Raw genomic sequence first — 22,532 nt, 5'->3', positions numbered from 1 at the left:
GTTTATATTTTTCAATAAACTGAACCTAAGAATGGTTTAGTAACAGTTGTCTCTGCATATTAAAAGATGAGATTGAGATTGCTGGAGCAGCTGAGATGTTCATCTAGTTTGTGGCGTGTCAGTGTTCAGAGACACTGTTAGTCATTGTTAGTCTGACAGTGATGCTTTCACAACATTGAGTGGCCTGACATGTCAACTTCTGACTCGACCAATCATGTGAGGCTGGGGCGGGGCTATCTGTCTGACTGACCAATAGCAGATGAGGGTCCAAAGGGAGAGTTTGAGTGTTTAAAACGCAGAAATGGCACGCTTCAGGTGTAACATTAAGCCCCTTATACAACCATGGGTCATTTTTCTTCATCCAATAAAACTCACCATGATAAAATCAAGTCCCACCATATAAAACTGCAACAGAAAAATGGTTTGCAAACATGTTGACATTAGTTTACTGTATGGGTTTTTGAGTGCTGCTGCTTTTCAAAAAATGTTCCTCAGTCTTGTTTTCTGAAAAATGCATCTAAATATAGTGAGTTTGTGCTTAAATCAAGGACAAATATCTGCCAATGGAGTCTGAAAATCGATTTGTTTTCCCTTTGAATTAAGATTATTTTTCTGACCCCATTAGCAGATATTCTTGTTTTAAGCACAAACTCACTTTATTTTGATGCATTTTTCAGAAAACAAGGCTTAATATCTTCAGTCATTTTTCTTCTCCAGTAAATGTGTCTTGATTTAAGAATGTTTAGATATTTGTGCTGGAAAACAAGACAGAAACACTGAGGAAGAACATCAGTTTTTGCAGTGAACCGCAGTACGTTGAACACTGATGGTTAGTTAAGCAGCGTTCCATAAAGCTGTGCTTTGGTAAGACTGTCTTTGCGACTGAGTCCCGCGTTTCCAAACTTTTGATGCTGTGGCGTCTTTTTCTGAAGATCCTTCTTGTAGTGCTGGATGTCCAGACTCTTTAGTGACTCGACAGAACTACTGGGACTTTCATCTACGTAATCTCTCCGTAAAGCGTCTTCATCCGTGTTCTGCTTGTCCTGGAAGAAGCTGCTCGTTGAGTCCTGACCAGCATCCTTTGAGCGGAACATCAAGCCCCTTTTCAATGCATTCAGGCTAATCTTTGGGTTCAGCGCGGGACTTGATCCCGCTGACGCAGGGAACCGCAGATCCGGTGCACGCGTGTGGAAGACATGGTCTCCCTCCTGGAAGCTGCTGTAAAGGGGACCCAGTTTGATCTTGGCTGGACTGACCGCAAAGTGCCGCTCTGAGAAACTGAAGGGCGAAGCACGTCCAGGGCTACAGAAGAAGGTGTTCATGTCCTCCACGCTCATCTGCCTCCAGCCGCCCGTCGGATCCTCAGGGTCGTGGACATGTCTGTCCCCGTGAGCTCCAGATACGCTGTAGCCGTGTGCCAGAGAACCGCCATTCTGAGCGGCGTGCTGGAAGCTGCTCGACTTGGAAAATCCCAGATGTTCCTTTCCATATGAGGATGGGTTCTTGTGCTCATAGTCTCCATCACGCCAGTCAGTGAACAGAGCCTGCTGGGATGATGACACTTGAGCCTTCTCATCCGACGCCATACTGAAGCTGGAATAACAGGCCGGAAGAGATCCGAAAGGGTCTTCATGCAGAGAGAAAGTCTGAGGCAAACTCTCGTCTTCCGGGTTGCTGTCAGTGTGTCCTCGGATCTGTCCGCTCTGGTCTGCACTCTGCCGTCGCTCCGGCCAGCGGTCGTGCCGCCGCTCATCAGTGGGACAGTATAGAGCAGTGTCGCTGCAGTATAGATCTGACAACTTATATGCCGCACGCCTCTGAACTTTGTCTGTGCCAGATGGGAATTCTTGAGCTTGAGGACTCGGCGAGCGTGTGACCGGACAGCTTCTCCCGGGCTCCGGTTTCTCCAGGACCCTGCCGATAACAGCAGTGGGAACGGCGTCTGAGCAGGAGTGATGCAGCGCTACGCTCTGCCTGTGACCCTGCTTCTCCATGTGGGAACTCACTCGCTCCTGAAGATCAGCGGGAAGCTGCAAACAATCACAAACAGAGACACCAATGAGAGAAACTCAATAGAGATGTGAAACCATTCATAGAGAAGAAACTCTTTATCTGTTGTCTACAGAGCTCCTAAAGGGACATGGTGATCAAAAATAGTAAAACATTTGCATTCTCTCAACAAACTTTGCGTTTCCCCAGGAAACTTTGCGTTCTCTCACAAAACTATTGCGTTTCCCCAAGAAACTTTGCGTTCTCTCACAAAACTATTGCGTTTCCCCAAGAAACTTTGCGTTCTCTCACAAAACTATTGCGTTTCCCCAAGAAACTTTGCGTTCTCTCACAAAACTATTGCGTTTCCCCAAGAAACTTTGCATTCTCTCACAGCACTATTGCGTTTTCCCCAAGAAACTTTGCGTTCTCTCACAGGACTATTGCGTTTCCCCAAGAAACTTTGCATTCTCTCACAGCACTATTGCGTTTCCCCAAGAAACTTTGCGTTCTCTCACAGCACTATTGCGTTTCCCCAAGAAACTTTGCGTTCTCTCACAAAACTATTGCGTTTCCCCAAGAAACTTTGCGTTCTCTCACAAAACTATTGCGTTTCCCCAAGAAACTTTGCGTTCTCTCACAAAACTATTGCGTTTCCCCAAGAAACTTTGCGTTCTCTCACAAAACTATTGCGTTTCCCCAAGAAACTTTGCATTCTCTCACAGCACTATTGCGTTTCCCCAAGAAACTTTGCGTTCTCTCACAAAACTATTGCGTTTCCCCAAGAAACTTTGCATTCTCTCACAGCACTATTGCGTTTTCCCCAAGAAACTTTGCGTTCTCTCACAGGACTATTGCGTTTCCCCAAGAAACTTTGCATTCTCTCACAGCACTATTGCGTTTCCCCAAGAAACTTTGCGTTCTCTCACAGGACTATTGCGTTTCCCCAAGAAACTTTGCATTCTCTCACAGCACTATTGCGTTTCCCCAAGAAACTTTGCGTTCTCTCACAGGACTATTGCGTTTCCCCAAGAAACTTTGCATTCTCTCACAGCACTATTGCGTTTCCCCAAGAAACTTTGCGTTCTCTCACAAAACTATTGCGTTTCCCCAAGAAACTTTGCGTTCTCTCACAAAACTATTGCGTTTCCCCAAGAAACTTTGCGTTCTCTCACAAAACTATTGCGTTTCCCCAAGAAACTTTGCGTTCTCTCACAAAACTATTGCGTTTCCCCAAGAAACTTTGCGTTCTCTCACAGGACTATTGCGTTTCCCCAAGAAACTTTGCGTTCTCTCACAAAACTATTGCGTTTCCCCAAGAAACTTTGCGTTCTCTCACAGCACTATTGCGTTTCCCCAAGAAACTTTGCGTTCTCTCACAAAACTATTGCGTTTCCCCAAGAAACTTTGCGTTCTCTCACAGGACTATTGCGTTTCCCCAAGAAACTTTGCGTTCTCTCACAGGACTATTGCGTTTCCCCAAGAAACTTTGCGTTCTCTCACAGCACTATTGCGTTTCCCCAAGAAACTTTGCGTTCTCTCACAAAACTATTGCGTTTCCCCAAGAAACTTTGCGTTCTCTCACAGGACTATTGCGTTTCCCCAAGAAACTTTGCGTTCTCTCACAGGACTATTGCGTTTCCCCAAGAAACTTTGCGTTCTCTCACAAAACTATTGCGTTTCCCCAAGAAACTTTGCGTTCTCTCACAGCACTATTGCGTTTCCCCAAGAAACTTTGCGTTCTCTCACAGGACTATTGCGTTTCCCCAAGAAACTTTGCGTTCTCTCACAAAACTATTGCGTTTCCCCAAGAAACTTTGCGTTCTCTCACAGCACTATTGCGTTTCCCCAAGAAACTTTGCGTTCTCTCACAAAACTATTGCGTTTCCCCAAGAAACTTTGCGTTCTCTCACAGGACTATTGCGTTTCCCCAAGAAACTTTGCGTTCTCTCACAAAACTATTGCGTTTCCCCAAGAAACTTTGCGTTCTCTCACAGAACTATTGTGTTTCAAATTGCTCTCAAATTATTTTTTGTAGTTAGTTTAGTTTAAGTTTTAGTAATTTTATGTACTTTTATCATTTTTATTAGTTCAACATAAACTTGAAGTATTAATCAGTTCTAATTTTCATTTGGTTTTTTTTCATTTAAGTTTCTCATCTAATATTTATATTTAACTATTAAATTTTCATTTAAATTAATGAAAACCATTTTTAATCTAACCATTTTTTAAATATTTGTTATAGTTCGTCTGTTGTTAACAGTATCAACACTGATCATGATGCTAGAAAACAGCGCTGGTTACACGACCTGAATGAGAACAGGCATCAGCTCTGGAGGATTCACTGATTGTACGATCACATCTGAGCTGTTTTCTGAACATACATGAGTGAGTTCCTTTTTTCTGATAGATGGAAACGGCACAAATGATGAATCATGAGGGAAACCTTCATCCTCAGTCCATCTGAAGGACAAGAGCCCTGTTCTCTCTCTGTGATTAACATGAAGCGACTTTACTCTGTCAGCAATAAAACCAGCACATTTCTCTTTCTGCCAACATCAACAGCAGACTTTATATTCAAATGAAACCCGTCAGGCCTCCGGCAGAAAGAGAAAGAAAGGAACCAACGTATTAGAAACCTGCGACCGCAGAATTAAAGTGAAAAGGATTCGCTGCGCCTCTGACTTTCTTTAAGGTTGTGCTATTTTTAGGATCCCTCTGAGAAAGAAAAGTGTGTGTGTGTGTGTGTGTGTGTGTGTGTGTGTGTGTATGTTCAGTGTGAGTGTGAGTGAGTGAGAGTGTGTGTGTGTGTATGTTCAATGTGAGTGTGTGTGTGTGTTCAGTGTGTGTGAGTGTGTGTGTGTGTGTGTGTTTGTGTGTGTGTGTGTGTATGTGGTTCAGGTAAACCCTATGTTTATGGGCAGTTGTGGCCTAACGGTTAGAGAGTCAGACTTGTAATCTGAAGGTCATGGGTTCGAGTCTCAGTACTGGCAGGAAATGTCTGTGGGGAGAGTGAATGAACATCGCTCTCTTCCTCTCTCATTACCCACAACTGAGGTAAGACACCAATCCCTGTGTGCCGCAGCAAAAACAGCTGCCCACTGCTCCAGATGTGTGTGTTCACAGTGTGTGGAAAATGAGGAAAACAGCTTATAAATCATACAAAGTGATGTTTTTTGAAAAATGTAAAAATGCAGTAAGCTTTTTGTAAGAGGGATAGAGGGATGTCTATGGAAATTTCTCATAGAACATGGAAATCCAACGTGTGTGTGTGTGTGTGTGTACCTCAGACAGTCTGTGCGATCTGTAAGGAGATTTTCCGCACTGGAGCAGCTGAGCTGCCAGATTACAGTCTTTCCTGTACAGATCCTGCAGAGAAACACAAACCGTTATTGCCGTTATAAACCGTTACTTACATGATTTAATTTGACAAATGATTATTCAGTATACAATGCAAACATTTACTGACAAATGTCTTTACTCATTTCATTTGATCTGAATTTGGCTGTTTCGACATGCTGATGATCCATTAGTCTCTTGAACTCTCTATATCTCTGAACCACAAGTGTTTGAGAGGGAACACTGGCTCAGTGGACACTATCTAGTGAACCTAGAGAGAAACCATGTGGAGGCTGAAGCAGCAGCAGCTTCATCACAGAGATCCCAGCGTCAGGAACCTTCAAAGAAGACTTCCTGCTGGCAGAGGATGACTTCCTGTGAGCCTGTGGGATGATGAAACATTCAGCATCGTGTGTTTCTGAGTCGTACGTACGTTATCCGCTCGCAGCTTCTGGATGGTGATCTTGGCGTCCACCAGGTGTTTATTGAGCGTGACGATCTCTCGACTCAGAGATCTCTTCTCCTCTTCGTAACGCTGAGTCTGAAACACAAAGACACACATGCTTTAATCTGATAAATGTGAATGATTTTCTGTAAAGCTGCTTTGAAAGAAAATGAATTGTGAAAAATGGTGTTCAAATACATTTAACTTGACTTTGACATGGAGATCTTCATTCACAAGCGTCTGTTTGTATGTTTGAGTTTTGGTGAAACTTCACATTTATTGAAGAAAGCCTGCGGAGCATCAGCAGTATTTGCATATGATTAATGGGTTTAATTCAGCAGGATTTATTTCTGCAGAGCTCGTTCTCTTTGAGACTGCGGATCTAATTAACAGATGCTGAACTCACACATGACACACTGACTACAGCGTTTAGACTGAAGGAGTATTAATATAGACCAGACTTTGATTCAGCCAGTATTTCATGATGGTTATAGTTCAACATTTTCAAATAAGATGATTAAAAGATGTTAATTTCCCAATTACACTTGTGTCTTTTCTAGAAAGATCATCAGAGATCAGGACTGGATTGAAGCGTTTCGACTCTGACAGACTGTGATTGTTGCTGAATCACAGGTACGTGTGTGTGTGTGTGTGTGTGTGTGTGTGTGTTTCTGGTTGGGTCTCAAATCCCCCTTGAGACAAGTATTCAAAAACCGAAGTCAATGAGGCTGAAAGCGTCAGATGCTCAGAGTGTCCGTTGTGTTTCTCGAGGCTGAATGTGTTTTTGTTGCTCAGACTGTACGAGACGCTGTCGCTGCAGTTCTTCTGCTGCAGATGAAACTGAATTTTAACAGTGATGCGTGACGCTGCCGGTCATTTGTGTTTCACTGAGAAACTCTGACTAACGAGGACACAGAAAACGACACATTCAGGAAAAACACTGAACAACATCATTAGATTCAGTCCTGAAGTCCAAAATAAACTCATGGGGTGAGAAAAACTAAGCTAATTCAAATGTTTTTTCTGACCCCATTGGCAGATATTTGTTCTTTTTTATACATTTCTCTTCTTCTGTCATTTTTCTTCTCCAGTAAATGTATCTTGATTTAAGAATGTTTAGATATTTGTGCTGGAGAACGAGACAGAAACACTGAGGAAGAACATCATGTTGTGCTGAGATGTGGTCGTATCTCCTCGTCACATTCGTCTTCATCAGTTTATGAACACTGTAACTTTTTTGTCGTCATTGGTTTATTTTCTCTAAATACCTTCTAAATGTACATTACGTTTCTTTACATTTATGCATTTAGCAGATGCTTTTATCCAAAGCAAACAAAAACAATTCGTCAAAGAGCCAACAATATTCATAATATACTTCATTTTTGTAATTCATAATATTCATAATGCAGATGAAGCACAGGACTTTAAGAGCACTTGATCTGAAGGTTTCCATCTGTTCATTCTGTAGGAACTCAGCCCTTCTGACCTTCATTTCCATTATAACTTAAAATTACATATCAAAAAGGTTATTCACATTCTATTCCGAGCTCGTCTCGGGTGTGTGCTGCAGATGGAATTTTCCACATCGAGAGGCGAATCACTTCTGAAATCACATCCGTCACAATCTGGGCCGTGAACAGACATCAGAAGCTCTAGCCTTTCTATACCTGTCTGCTTCAGAAGATGGACAGAAGCTGAAACTGCATGTGAGGCCAAATAATGAGTATTGTGGGTAACAGTTTACAGTAAGGTCTCATTTGTTAAGATTAGTTAGCTAGTTATGGTAGTTCATGTTAGTATCAGCATTTACTAATATGGCTGGGCTTGCTTGTTTTTTTTAATAGCAAAAACCTCAAAAGTTCTATTTTTGGCAATTGTAAAGACTCTTTCACACCAGAAGTGAAATGAATAAGCCTCAGGCTGAACAGTAGAGGGCGCCGCTCAAACAAACCTTTCAGCTGATAAATCTATGAAAAGCAAATATCTGCTCACATTTAGTCTAGGACTACAATAAGCATCTCTGCACCTTTTTTTATTTTTAGGAGAGATGTCAGTACATGGAAAAACCTGAAAAAGTAACTCAGGTAATTTGTTGTAAATTTGACTACTAGATTACGTAACTCAATTGTAATGCAACACTGGTCAGCAGTGTAACACTGTGTTGAATGAACCTCTCTTTCTTGTAAAACCTGCAGGGAGTGAATTGTGGCCTGAACCGATCAGTTCCTCTAATAATCTGAGCTGAAACGACACAAAATCACTCGCTGTGCATCAAGTTGATGTTTAGATTCTGTAAATGGCTTCAAACTTTTATCTGATTGAAGATGAAACGCTTTCATTACAGGACCATCGCTGTGATCCGTCTCTGATTGTGTAATTGCTCTGAGAGTGAGAATCTTGTGAGGTTATTGATCTCCTCCATCTCCCTCTTTATCTCCTTCATTTCTCCTGTTAAATTGAGCTCAAACACATCGAGCACATGTTGCTCACTGAGTGATGCTTGTTAATGTTTGTTCATAACTTTGAGAGAACCTTGCCAGAACGTTCCCTGTTATCAGGATCAGTGTTTGTCTATGAAGAGTTACTGTGGACCTATAACACAAGATGTAATATAAGTCTCTGGTGTCTCCAGAATGTGTCTGTGAAGTTTCAGCTCAAAATACCCCACAGATCATTTATTATAACTTGTCAAATTTGCCCCTATTTGGGTGTGAGCAAAAACACGCCGTTTTTGTGTGTGTCCCTTTAAATGCAAATGAGCTGCTGCTCCCGCCCCCTTTCCAGAAGAGGGCGGAGCTTTAACGGCTCGCGCTTCGGTCGCTCAACAACAACAAAGCTGGAGAATCTCACGCAGCCAAAATGAGGATTGTCAGTAACGGTGTTCAGCCTTACATTGTTCAAACCGGAGTCGACACTGATGGAGAGACTCAGGAAGAAGTTACAACTTTAGACGTTTCTGAATGGTTAGTGGATAAATTTATGTAGTTGCTGTGGAGTTGATTAACTCATGTTAATCTTTTGTGCAAAACCTGTATGGACGCCCACTATACATAGCCGTACACACCAGGCTAACGTTTATGATTGCTATCAAATGCTGTGAATGATCTAATATTTTTTCCAAAATATCGCTCGGACAGAAACACTCATTTTTTATTAATGAAGCTTGTCAGGGTCAACTTCAGGCTATCCAAGCTAACGAGACTCTAAATAGTGTTCAGTGCTCGTCTGTGCAGACAACGACAGAACAGTTAACATGCTTTGATCCAACTTTTGTCATGGCGTTAGAACTGGCACAACGTTGTCGCTTGTGAAAACAAAATGGCGGCGCCGTGGGTGGAAACATACAGATTAAGGGGCGGAAATATTATAATAAGATCCTCTTCCTACGTCACTAGAGGAGCGAAATCTGAGTGGCTCGTTTTTTCACATGCTTGCAGAGAAAGGTTTAGCAAACAAAGTTACCTAGGTTTTCCTTTTTCATGTTTTCTGGGTTGGTAGATGCACCGGGACACGATTATAGCACTTAAACATAGAAAAAGTCAGATTTTCATGATACTGAATGTCCCCTTTAAAGTCATCTGGTTTAAAGTGAATCAGATCAGGATCTCTTACCGTTCTGTGGATTTTCTCCTCCATGTCCTGGTTTATTCTCTGTAGTGCCGCGTAGCTGCTCTGAATCCTGCAGGAGAAATGATGATGAGGATGATGAAGACACACTCTCGTCTGTCATGAGTTTACAGTGGGTGTTATTACAGTTGTTTTTGCTCCAGTCCTTGAGCTTTTATATTTGTATTTGGTTAAATCTTGTGTTTCTGGGCATTTAGACTGTTAGTTTCAGATCACTTTAAGCACTTCATACAGACACAATATTAACTTCTGGAGAGGTTTCAGATCAGCTCATTCATTCAGTGACCGTCTTCATGTCGTGTTTTCTGACCTGCGCAGTTTCTCAGTGAATTTTTCCAGTTCCTCTTGCGCTCGTCGAAGCTCCGTCTCCAGATACTGACGAGTCGACTTAAACTCGCTCTCCAGCAGCTGCAGCTTGCGTGTGGTGCAGCCGAGACGCCTGCGCAGATCCTCCTTCTGCTCCTGCACTGAACTGCACACACACACACACACACACACACACACACACACACAGACAGACAGATCTCTTAATTTTCTTACTCCAAACTTTTGAATGATAGTGTATGACGGTTTCCACAAAAATCTGAAACTGTTTTCAACATTGATAATAATCATAAATGTTTCTTGAGCATCAGATCATCATATCAGAATGATTTCTGAAGGATCATGTGACACTGAAGACTGGAGTAATGATGCTGAAAATTCAGCTTTGATCACAGGAATAAATTACATAAATTACCTCAAACACACTCTTGGATCAAAAGCACTAAACATGATTTATTCATTTTCATAAGCCTGAGATATTAAAATTTTACTTTAATGACCTTCAAAATCATAAAATGAAAGAGAAATAATTATGATTGAGCCGTGTCACATGACTGCTTGTTTCATCTGATTCCACACCAGTTAAATCACTAGTATCAACTGTATGTGAAAGATAAAAACTAAAATAAACTCTAGCGTTTGGTATTACTAGAAATATTATTGGTCGGTTCTACCAAAGTATTTAACTTTAGTAATTAACTCTAACCCAGCTAACGGGGAACGTTCTGGGAAGGTTCTCTCAAAATTATTAACAAACATTCTTCCAGTAACGTTAACAGAACGTTCATTCAAAGTTATCTGATCTTTAACAATGTTCTCAAAACGTTAGCACAAAAACATTATTTATACATTGTTCATGGAGCATTTTTTCTGAAATGTTTTAGTTGGACGTTCATCTAATGTTTTTTAAATGTTTCTACTTGTTTCAGAACGTTTAGAGAACATTGAAAACTAACATTCCCATAATGTTTGAAGAATGATGAAATGAAATGTTTTCTTAACGTTCACATAACCAAGAAAAAAAAATAGATGTTTTGAACGTTCAAAGAACATTCAGAAATAACGTTTTCATAACTTAATGGCAATGTTAGCGAAACGTTCTTAGAGCATATTTTTATTTAAATTAAGAGCCCTTTACAACAAATGTACCACAGTAAAATGAGAGACAGACAGGAACAGTGATGATGAGGGTGAGACTGTGTGTGTGTGTGTGTGTGTGTGTGTGTGATTCAAACGTATAATTTCCAGTTAGAGAAAGCTGTTTTTCATTTGTCTTTAATGTTCACTGTGGCGATACGGATCAGGAAAGGATGTCACTGATGTCTAGCTTTCCGTAACTGGATTTGAGTGGCGTTTACCTGCCTGACGGATCGATCATAACAGGGTCAGATGATCAAGAGTGCAGATGACATTTAGATGAATGGATTGATGGATTGAATCTCTCTCTCTTCACTCTTACCTTCTCTTCTGATGTTTACCACCATTTCTTGGTGCTTTCACTGCAGTTTTCCCAATATAAATCTTTTTCATGTTTTTCTTAGTGTGTTTGTGAGTGTTTCCTGCAGAATCACAAACAGACACACAGACGGATGGACGACCGGGTCAAGAATATTCAGCACATCATTGTACAATATCACAACAACATACAGACACACACGAGACACACGTGCTGTTTCCTTAAAACTGCAGGTTTGCATTACAGACGTATTCTGAACATTATTATTTGTCTTCAAAACCATTCGCTTCACCAGAGCTCTAGTCCTGTCAGACTGACGCTCAGGCCTGCGGTTGTTTATCAGCTGCTTCACACTGGAGCTCTTTTGTTTTGCTCCTGTTTTCTTCTCATCCTCCACACGTCAATGAAACAGAGTTTCTGAAGCTTGATCCTGACAGGTTTCTGTGAAGCTGGAATAACAAATAAACATGTTGCTAGTGCAGAAAAACACCAGAGACACGACCGTATGACCATCTGATTCACATCAGTGACGCGTGTCTCCTACTGGCAAAAATCACCGCTGCTCTCAAAAACATGATGCTTTTGACTGGTTTCATACATTCTTAAATCAGGATACTTTTACTGGAGAAGCAAAAGGACTGCAGATATCGAGTCTTGGTTCTATGCGTCACTTGTTGATTGGATGTTGAGATGTGGGCGTGACACTCAAAAATGGAGGCGGGTCTGAATGTGAGCTTGCAGTAGATTGTGAGAAAGGGGCGGAGTTTAAGCACACTAAATGAGTGGAGAAGACCAGCATACGTCACCTGAGAGAAAGTCTTTTCACTGTAGAATATTGCAAGATCAAAAAAAGTCTTATGCATGGATGAATAGTTCAAAATAAGATAAAACATGCATAAGACAGTCTGCAGATTTACAGACTGTGGTCTAATATTTCAGTATGCACTCAATGAGCTGCATGAACCATCAAGTGTTTCTGAAGAAAAACATCAAAAAACAACCTGAAAACCTCCAATCCTCAACATCTAATGAAGCCCCAGGCATTTATGTCGTACCTGTCAGATGCTGCTCTCTGTAGCGCTGTTTAAAGTCACCATAAAAATCAAAACTGACTTGTTTTTTATGGAATATTGCAGTGTTTATTCTAAATAATTTATCAGCATCATTATTCCTGGTAATCTTGAATCAGAATATCTTCTCCTCCCTCCTCCCTTCAGCATCTCTTCTCTTCTCTGATGACGAGGGAGGGGCAACCTGTCACTCACATGAGATCCACCAATAGCAAACCACAACCATCCAATCAATTCCCCACAGACAAAATCAAGCCCCGCCCTACATTTGTTCTTGTTTGAGAAGTGTTTCACTCAGATATGTCACAATAGGGAAGAAAAGACCAGCGCAACTTCCCTTTCATGACAACTTTAAAAGAGTCTCAATCAGAGCGGAAGAAGATCAAAAACATGTGCTTGGTTTTGAGGGAAAAACATCTGAAAATATCCTCACAAAAAACAGTAAACAGAAGGCAGCACAATACTGCTAATCTGCTTTCTATTCGCACTTCTGTTTCTGTGGGTCTCTGGAATTGTCAGTCTGCCGTCAACAAGGCAGACTTCATTCCTACCTTTGCAACTCAATCCATTCTCAATATCTTGGGCTTGAATGAGACCTGGATTCATCTCCGCACTGGTATTTTCCCTCCCACATTCAAGCAGGCTCGGGTAACCCCACTGCTTAAAAACCCCACATTAAACACTTAAGTGACTTGTAGATACTTACAGACCTGTCTCTCTCCTACCGTTCATAGCGAAAACACTTGGACGGGTTGTTTTCAATCAGGTATCGTCTTTCCTCTCACAGAATAACCAGCTGGACGTCAACCAATCTGGTTTCAAGAGCGGCTATTCAACCGAGACTGCACTACTGTCGGTCACTGAATCCCTGTGGATTGCGAAGGCTGATTCCAAATCATCAGTTTTCATTCTGCTGAATCTATCTGCTGCCTTTGACACAGTGAATCATCAGATCCTTCGGTCCACCCTCTAATCATCACAAGAGCTCCACTTCACTGGTTTGAATCCTATCTCACAGGTAGGTCTTTCTGGGTATCCAAAGCTCATCAACTGACCACGGGGGTTCCTCAGGGTTCAGTGCTTGGACCCCTCCTCTTCTCCATATACACTACATCACTGGGTCCCATCATACAGGCACATGGTTTCTCCTACCATTGCAATGCTGATGACACACAACTCTTACTTTCATTTCATCCAGCTGCACGAATCTCAAGCTGTCTGGTGGACATCTCGGCATGGATGAAAGAACATCACCTGCAGCTCAACCTGGCAAAGACTGAGCTTCCGACTCTACAGCATGATTTCACCATCCAGCTAGGTACATCATCAATTACCCCATCAAGATCAGTCAGAAATCTTGGAGTAATCTTTGATGACTGACCTAACCAAGTTCAAGGCATTGACGCTTGCTTACAGATCTACCTCAGGCTCAGCACTCCTACTTCCACTTGCTCTTATGATCTGTAAATGAGCGACGGCTTGTGGTACCATCACAGAGAGGCATGAAATCATTCTCCAGAAAATTTTTGTTCACTGTTCCTTGCTGGTGGAACAATCTCCCCGCCTTCATCCAGAATGCAGAATCCCTGACAATATTCAAAAGACAGCTGAAAACTCATCTCTTCCATGAGCACTTAACCTCATCATAAAAAAATAAATTCTATGCTTTCACTTTCCCTTAATCCCTCCCTATTCCAGCTTATGCTACTCTAAGCAATGTCTGAAACTTAGTATTATGAGCACTTCTTGTGTTTATTTGCCTCTTTAAGATAAATCTCTTGCTGTATTCCTCATTTGTAAGTCACTTTAGATAGAAGTGTCTGCAAAATGAATAAATGTAAATGTAAAAAAGGATCATTTAGAGCTTATGAATCTCCATCAAATGAGCAGCGTTTACTCATCATATTGAAGCACAGAAGTACTACTATCAGTAACATCATTCTCCAATAGTTTACAAGATACAGTACCAGTAAGATATTAGACTCAGAGAATCTCAAACACACAATGAAGTGCAGTCAACTCACACATTAAAACATGCAGTTCTTCCCGTGTGTCCACTCACCGTCTGTAAAGCTTGCGTGTCATGATCAGATGAGCGTGTTCTACCTCTAAACACACGTCAACATTCACACAGCACGAGACGAGCCTGAGCTCAGACTGAGACGCTACAGAGACAGAAGGAGGGAGGGAGGATGACCGACACATTCAACAGAAGAGAAGAGAAGAGCGTCTTTACCTGCTGCCACAAGCGTCTCCATCAGAGACCTGAAGAAACAGATGGAAAACACTGACAGTTATTCATTTGACTGACAGCTGTCATCAACACATCACACAAACCTTCTGTTCAGGAACCATTAATCACTGCTCAGTCAATAAACATGAATCGCTGCTCGTTTGTTTGGGGAGATACTGAGTGACGAATGACAAATGTGCAGACAGACCAGTGACAGGCTTGAGATGACATGCTCTTAATAATTATGAGGGTGAATTTAAATATTTGCATATATTGTGAAAGAAAGAATATTTTCATTTCTGCAGAGAGAAGATATTAGATGTTACTGTAGAGCAGCGCTCGTCACTCGTCTCAATCACACACACACGCACACACACACACACACACACAAATAGATGAATTCAGGGAATCCAAATCTTTTTTTTTTCAGCTGCAAATACAGTATTTAGTAAAGTAAACTGAGATTTTAATTCATATTTAAATAACTGGTTTAAAAGTTTTGGTCTGTGAGATTTTTTACAGGGGTCATGAACTGTATTGTTTTATAATGTTTCCTGGGGTGCACTTATAATGTTAGTATGCTTTTTACATCAAAAATTGTCATAATTTAGAAATAAAAGGCATTTTTCATATCCTGATTTTATCCTCTGATTTGAACACTCTGTTTTAAGGGGCGTGTCTGCTGTGAGACTTCAGAGGAAACGCCCACTGCTGTGATTGGCTGACATCTTTGCATATGAAATAGCTAAGTATTATTCTCTTGAAAACTTTTAGCATGTTTTTACTATTACATTTCTCAAGGTTAACTAATCGTGAAAAGTGTTGATTATAGCATTATATTGAGATCTATGGCATTATATTCAGATTGTGACATGAAAGGTTGCAGTGATGAACATGTAGTCGATCACAGACATGTTGTTGAGCTCATGAAAGCAGTGATCTCGTCATTGTAACTCAGTTTCTACACACAAACGAATGCTTTTATCATAACTAACAGTGCAAACGTGATGTAACTAAGAGATTTGTTATATATAACGGGAGTTTTGGCGCAAGTCCAGAACTCAGTCACTGATAAACTTGTGCTGTTTGATTGACAGCTCCAGCGACTGTAAAGGTAGCATTCTTTGATTAATTTCTATAATTAATTGTATAATTTAATATAATTTATATAAATTGAAAATAAGAAAGCTATGAAATATATATACGAAGTAGCTATTAGAAACTAATTTAACACTGAATCTGAGGAAAGTAAGCAATAATTTGTAAATAAATAAATGACAAGCGTCAATAAACATTTCACAAATGCACCCACACATGCACACACTCTCTGTCTCTCTCACATACACACAGTTTCAGTGTGTTCACACCTCGTGCAGCGTCACTCTGGGACGAGCATTTCCTGCAGAACATCTTCATAACGCAGAAACCAAAGCTGTCATATGGCAACGATCCACTGTTCACAAACACTGAATAACTCCCTTCACAGCTGAACGCTCATCATTCCCTGTCACACACTGTTTTCTCAATGCATTTATTTCTGAGTGACAAAATCGCTTGTTATCCAGATGGTCTGAATCCATCCTCTGTCTGCCAAACCAGCCCAGACTCACTGCTTCAGTCGCACTGCTCGTAATGCAACAGAGAGATTATGATGATTTCTTCTGTTCAGACGTTGTTGTGGCAGTGAGTCGATCCACGGTTTGTGTCGTTTCTGTTGTTCCAGCACTGCACAGCCTTTAAGATGACATTTGCACTTCCATTCAAAAAAGAACCAAATGAATTATTAATAGGGCTGCTGTTCCCCGGCAGATGAGAGAAGTGTGTCCAGACAGTGGCGGCTTCAGTGTGAATAATAAGAAACGCTGATGTATTTTTAATGTGCTGTCACAGAGCAGCGATGGGCTCGATTACTCCTGTGACCTCAAAATAACGTTTGAGAAGAGCCTTCCACATTGTTTTAAAGGATGAAATATTTTATAAAGCAAAAGTAACTTGCATTTGGTCACTTGCCAGCTAACAGGGAACGTTCTGGCAAGGTTCTCTCAAAGTTATGAACAAACGTTCTTCCAGTAACAATAATAGAACGTTCGTTAAAAGTTATCTGGTCTTTAATAATGTTTTCAAAACATTAGCACAAAAACATTATACATCGTTCATGGTGAATTTTTATTTTTTTAGTTGGACGTTCATCTGTTCCTCAAACGTTTTTTAAATGTTGCTGGTTTCAGAATGTTTAGAGAATGTTCAAAAGTAACGTTCCCATAATGTTTGAAGAATGATAAAATTGAATGTTTCCACATTCAAAATGTTAAAACATTTTGAACATTCAGAGAACATTCAGAAATAACGTTTTCATAACTTAGTGGGAACGTTAACAAAGCACTTTGGTCACCTGACATACCAATACAGCAGAAAAATCCAAACCAGTTCCTTCAGAAAGGAAACAAAGAGCAACAGGAATAAATGAGCAATCAACTAATTCATTAGCGATTCAAAAAATGAGCTAGAACACAAAACATCTGACTTTTATAGTTGTAATGCAATTGTTTCAAGCCCTATTTCAACAGGGTTTATGGGTCAAGACTCACCGCGATGCTGCTCACAACGGGTCTCGGTAGCGAGGTGGAGCGGTACGGCGGTTGCGGCGCCCCGTCTGAGCGCTTTGAAACCAGACTCGTGCATCTGCGAGAAGATTCGCCTCTCAGCTGTAAAGTTCTATTCTCCACGTCTCTTTGATGTGTGGAGCTCACTTCATCTTCCCTCCTTACTCGGTCGATGTCAGTCTCTAGGTAGGTCCTTCCTAATGTTTCCGATTCCTCTTGAGTCTTTCTCAGGGTCTCGCTGGCGTCCAGAATCTTGCAGCTCGGCATGCACTTGGCCCACTTGTACACAGAAACATTGGCAGAATCCCTACTGGAAGCAAACCAAGTCCTGCAGGTGAGGGGACTGGAAACTGGAGTTAGATTTAGGCATTGGAGAGACGAAGTTACAAGCGGCTCCTTCTGACGGACGGGCGCGCCGAAGGCTTGCAGACACTCCGGGTCCAGCACCCTGCATGTCACTTCATCTAGAAACTGAGAGAACTTGAGCTTCTCTTCTATCTTCTGCTCTAAGTCAGTAGATGCTGTAGAAGCAGTGGAAGATGTCGAATCCCTGCGGTCTTCCACCGCCTGCTCCTCTCCCTCCTGGCTCTCTGATCCTGGACAGCTGTCGGAGTTCTGGTAGCCGGTCTCTGAATCGCTCGTACCCCCTGGTTGGCTCGCCGATCCGGCGCGCACCCGGAAAACCTCCTCGCTGTGCTGCTTAATGGAGCTACGCAGCAGACAGGTGGCGCCGGAGCTCCAGCTGTTGGTGTCCCAGCTGTCGTCCTCACTGGAGCTGCCGCTGCGCAGGCTGGGGCTGGAGCTGCGCAGGCTGGAGCTGGAGCTGCGCAGACTCAGGCTGGAACCCTGCAGTGCCGAGGATGTAGGAAAGCTCTTGAGGCTGGTCACCGAACCCTTTAGGCTTGACAGGGATCCTTGCAGGCTGGAGACCGAGCCCTTCATTGAGGTGGAACCGTGTAGGGTGGGTGAGGAAAGGCTGGACGGACAACGTGGCGGCGGCTCTTCGTCTAGGTCGCATCCCGAGAATACAGGACAAGAGGCAGTGGATGAACAGGAGCCGCGTTCCTGCCTGCCGGATGCCGTCTTGGGCCTCGGCTGCCTCTTTAGGGTGGATGCCGTCCCGTTGACCATAACCCCTCTTCCTGTTTTCGACGAGCCGTTCTGCATCTTTTGTTTGTATGGAAAACTGGATCATGATGAGCTGGGCTGGCCAGATTTTGACAGTCCTCCCTTGCACCGTCGCCCTACATGCAATTACCTCCTGTGACGAGTGGCCGAACTGACACACTTTCTAAAACGCTCTCCCAGCTCTGCAAGGACAAACACGTACATACGTTAAAACATACTGAATATTAGGTGAATAAACCCAGTCTTTGTTGGTTGGACACACAGAGAACAAACCCTGTGTTCTGATAAAGTCTAACAGGAGTTCTGGTTAACTTTCCAGGTCAGTTGCTCTTTAGAGCAGGACATTGATCATGATGCCACATGATGGACGGGATGTGGGGCAGAACTTGTGTTCCATAAATCGATTCTTCATTGGAGTTTGTTGTGTGGTCAGTATGGCTGGGTGATGAAGTCTCTCTTTATGCTTGTAGATTAAACTATAAGCTGAAGGCTACAAGCAAATCATTTTAAGGCTTCATTTCATGTAGTTTAATGGAGCATCAGAGCCGAGTGCAGCTGAAGAGATGAAGATGATTCAAGGTGAAGATGTAAACCTCAGTATATATTCAGTTTAAACTAGAGACTAGCTGAAAGCAATGAGATTATGTGAGGTAAACAGACAGAAAACTGTAAACACATTTCATTATCAAAACGGCAACAAACACACATGAAGGAAAACTGAATCAATTGTGATAAAAGCATAGTTTGCTGAAAAATTATCATTCTATCAACATTTACTCTCCCTCATGTCTTTCCAAACCTGTTCAGGACACAAAAGAAGATATTTTAAGGAATGTTGGGAGCCCTTTGACTTTGACATTGACATTGTAAGGACAAAACAAAACGAAACACTGAGACATTTTGTGTTGCACAGAAGACAAAGTCATACATGTTTGGATTGGCATGTGGGTGAGTAAATGGGTGAACGATCCCTTTAAGGTAGTCGGTTCAATCTCTCATTTACAGAAAGTTTAGTGCCGTATCGACTAGTGAGAGCAACCTATTGAATCAGTGATGAAGGCTGAAACTAAGAAACATCTGGGGCACATAAAACATATCTGTAGTCTCTTGGGTCATTGTATGCCTATGGAATCACATAAATTTAACACAATTGAATGGAACATTGTTTAGAATGAGCGATGACTGAACCGGTGACTGGCAGATTCATCAATACACACATCAATAGACCCTTAAGCAACATGCTGAGCAGCACATAGAGCTTCAGCACAGAAGAATCTGTCTCACACACACACACACACACACACACACACACTGAACATCTTGCTGAGGATTATCTCTGATGTCGTGGGTCATTTGTATATAGAGCGTTAGTATGCAGGATCAGCACTGATCAGGCCAAACAAACCTCTGAAGACTGTGAACATTCATATTATGCTGTTTTTACATGTTTGAATAGTTACGGTTATCTGAGCAGATACTCTGCATTAAAAACATGACTTTCCCAATCCCTTCAATTTATATATATATATACTTTCACCTGCTACCTGTAGAAATCAATTATCATAGGGAAGATTAGATGAGTGTGTGTGGGCATGGTATCATTTCAGCACAGCTTCCTTCTGGATTCTTTTAGCTTCCTGTGTGCAAATATCATCTGAAAAGTTAAAGGATCTTGAATCTCAAGGGAAATTTCAGCTGCAGTGGGAAGCCTTCATTAAAGTCAATGGAGTGAAACCCTCCTGTAGTGTGAGAGACGTACGCGGATGATCGCTGTTTGTTTTATGCTTTATGATCAATAACTTTCTTAAAGAAGCCAATGAAGAGATTCAGAAGCAGAAATCAGATACTCAGAAACATCTGTGCATGTTACTTTACTGTTCAGAAAAGGGTTTGAATCTTCATAAAACATTTGCGAATAAAGCAGCGTTTCCATCTCGTGTGTTCAAGAGAACAAAATCACTTCCTGGGAAAAATATCAGTAATATAAGTTTCTTCAATCGGGCTCTTTTTATGTGATATCCCAAAATGCGCATTTTGTGGATGGAAACTTAACTAGGGATTTATTCATATATAATTTCAACACAGATCCAACATTTAATCATACTGCAATTACTCATTAGTCACCAAAATTAACGTGTGTCTACCTCAATTCGTCATCCAAAGCAACAACAACACAATCATACTAAGATATTAAAGTATTATCTCGAATGAACACAACCATATTTAACACTAAGCAGCCTATGAAACAGCTAGTATTAACTGATCGATCACATAACCTGAAACACTGTCACAGGAGATTAATTTGTATCACACTTTCACAATATATTTATTGTTTCAAAGCAGCTTTACAGAAAATAGTGCCTTGATGGGACTGTGACAAAGGAATCTTTCATAATTGTTAATTTTCTGCACATATCATCATTCATCTTGCATTAATGCACTTAATTTCCTTCTACTCGTAAAACTGTGAAAATGGCAACGAGTGACACAAAATCAAAAAATATCTTGCAGCCAATTTCTTTTTGGGATAACGCTATAAATGCTATCGGTTGTTTAATGCCGGTTCTGTGGGGGTTTATGACCTTTCACACGCTGTCATTTGCATATCTCACACTGATCTTCTGGAGTGTGTTTCAGCGTCCTCTGGTGGACGACAGTGAAGCTGCTGCTCTGATGTCAGATATCAGAGTTATAATATGAGATCAGAAGCCCTGAATATGGATTTGGGCCAGAATGCAAAATGCTCAACGGGGTCTACTTTCTTTTCAGTTCTCATTTTAGTTTCTGGCACGATGATGATACACATGAGAGCCAATGAAATGTATGTGCAAGTTCTGCTCCGCCTCTTTTCCTTATATGGCGCTAAATGGAAACAGAGTTTGCATGTGTATCGGGGAGAGACTCGCTCCTCATTCAAAGCTTTATTATGGCTTACAATACAGTGCATGAATCATAGAAACATGTCATCGGCTACTTATCCACGTATTATCCATGCTGATCAATCATACAGTACACATCAGTACCAGGGAATGTTCTGGCAAGGTTGTCTCAAAGTTATGAACAAACGTTCTTCCAGTAACATTAATAGAATGTTTGTTCAAAGTTATCTGGTCTTTAATAATGTTCTCAAAACATTAGCACAAAGACATTGTTTATGTTTTTGAATGCTTTATTAATTGAACTCTGTGACAAAATATACTCTTACACATAGACACACATTCAGTCAGTGATCTGATATGTCAAGCTGCATGAAGTTATTACAATAAAACACTGTGATGTGCTTCATGTGAAGAGAATCGGTGTAATTCATGAGCACAAACGCGTCACAGAAGAGTCCAACTTGTTCAGATATAGATATTCAGTCACACCTGTTATTGTAAAATAATGTTCCTTGTGAGATAGTGGGATCTAATTCTCTGTCATATATCGGTGTGTGTGTTAAGCTGAAAATAGACCAGGGGAATGTGGTCGCTCCCCCTGTTGCCATGACAACCGCTCCCTGCATATGTATAAAAACTGGCTCGTATCCACCAGGACCCAATTATTTTTCAGAGGTACGAACAACAAAAGAGATGCACTGATGCACAGAATACATATATATCTGAGAATGAAAATGAGATGAGCTGAGAGATCTGAATGAGTTTTGAGGTGAATATTAAAAACATGAAGAGTTTTCAGCAGCTACAGGTACTTGATCTGTTTCTGATAACAGAGATGTTTGAGATGTGATCGTCTTTATCGTGAAGGACAAACACAGCTGCTGTTCTGAGGTCAGTTTGGGGGCAGTTGTGGCCTAATGGTTGGAGAGTCGGACTTCCAACCCAAAGGTCGTGGGTTCGAGTCTCAGTACAGACAGGACTGAATGAACAACACTCACTTTCCTCTGTGTTTCTTCATAAATTGGAGCTCATGTGTCCTCTGTATAGATCAGATGGTCTTTATGACTGAACCTCATTACACTGGAGGTTGTTGTATATATATTTGTATATACAGTTAGAGTTACTTATGGGAAAACTCCTCTCTGTGTGTGATTATTTGTTAATCGTGCTCTAATCAATCATCAGACAACAAATCTTTCTAATGACATATTGATAGTGCTGCCTTTGATGTTTTGGATCCCACTGACTTTTACTGTATGGACAAAAATCTTCAAAAAACATTCTTCAAAATATCTTGTTTTGTGTTGCACAGAGGAAAGAAAGTCATGTAGTAAATAATGGCAGATGTTGATTTTTGGGTGAACTATGCCTTTAATATTAACATTATGATCTTATAAAAACTCAGTTTCATTGTGGATATGATGTGGAATTAAGTTTCA

General features: G+C 41.2%; 2 protein-coding genes across 2 annotated transcripts; both read right to left on the bottom strand.

Annotated features, from left to right (window-relative positions):
• Positions 1-173: 173 nt before the first annotated feature.
• On the bottom strand, positions 174-14,605 carry LOC127498139 (brain-enriched guanylate kinase-associated protein-like). Its single transcript, XM_051867129.1, has 7 exons — positions 14,588-14,605; positions 14,487-14,515; positions 9,711-9,872; positions 9,386-9,452; positions 5,762-5,869; positions 5,275-5,358; positions 174-2,030 (listed from the first exon to the last, which is right to left on the bottom strand). Exons 1-7 carry the CDS (start codon positions 14,603-14,605, stop codon positions 831-833), a joined length of 1,668 nt encoding a protein of 555 aa, XP_051723089.1. The 3' UTR covers positions 174-830.
• Positions 10,931-20,858, bottom strand: LOC127498510 (uncharacterized). The gene is made up of 2 exons (XM_051867888.1): positions 15,851-20,858; positions 10,931-14,515 (listed from the first exon to the last, which is right to left on the bottom strand). Exon 1 carries the CDS (start codon positions 18,251-18,253, stop codon positions 17,054-17,056), a length of 1,200 nt encoding a protein of 399 aa, XP_051723848.1. The 5' UTR covers positions 18,254-20,858; the 3' UTR covers positions 10,931-14,515; positions 15,851-17,053.
• Between the last annotated feature and the right edge of the window lie 1,674 nt (positions 20,859-22,532).

The sequence above is a fragment of the Ctenopharyngodon idella genome, chromosome 17 (genome assembly GCF_019924925.1).
Source record: "Ctenopharyngodon idella isolate HZGC_01 chromosome 17, HZGC01, whole genome shotgun sequence".
Taxonomy (NCBI): Eukaryota; Metazoa; Chordata; class Actinopteri; order Cypriniformes; family Xenocyprididae; genus Ctenopharyngodon; species Ctenopharyngodon idella.
This window is presented reverse-complemented; position numbering and strand designations above follow the sequence as displayed.

Coding starts and splice junctions, on each gene's coding strand:
- LOC127498139 (XM_051867129.1), bottom strand. Junction 9,873..14,486: donor GGAGACGCTTGTGGCAGCAG/GTAAAGACGCTC, acceptor GTGTGTGTGCAG/TTCAGTGCAGGAGCAGAAGG. Junction 5,359..5,761: donor AGAAGCTGCGAGCGGATAAC/GTACGTACGACT, acceptor GTTTCTCTGCAG/GATCTGTACAGGAAAGACTG.
- LOC127498510 (XM_051867888.1), bottom strand. CDS start 18,253: ATGCAGAACGGCTCGTCGAAAACAGGAAGAGGGGTTATGGTCAACGGG.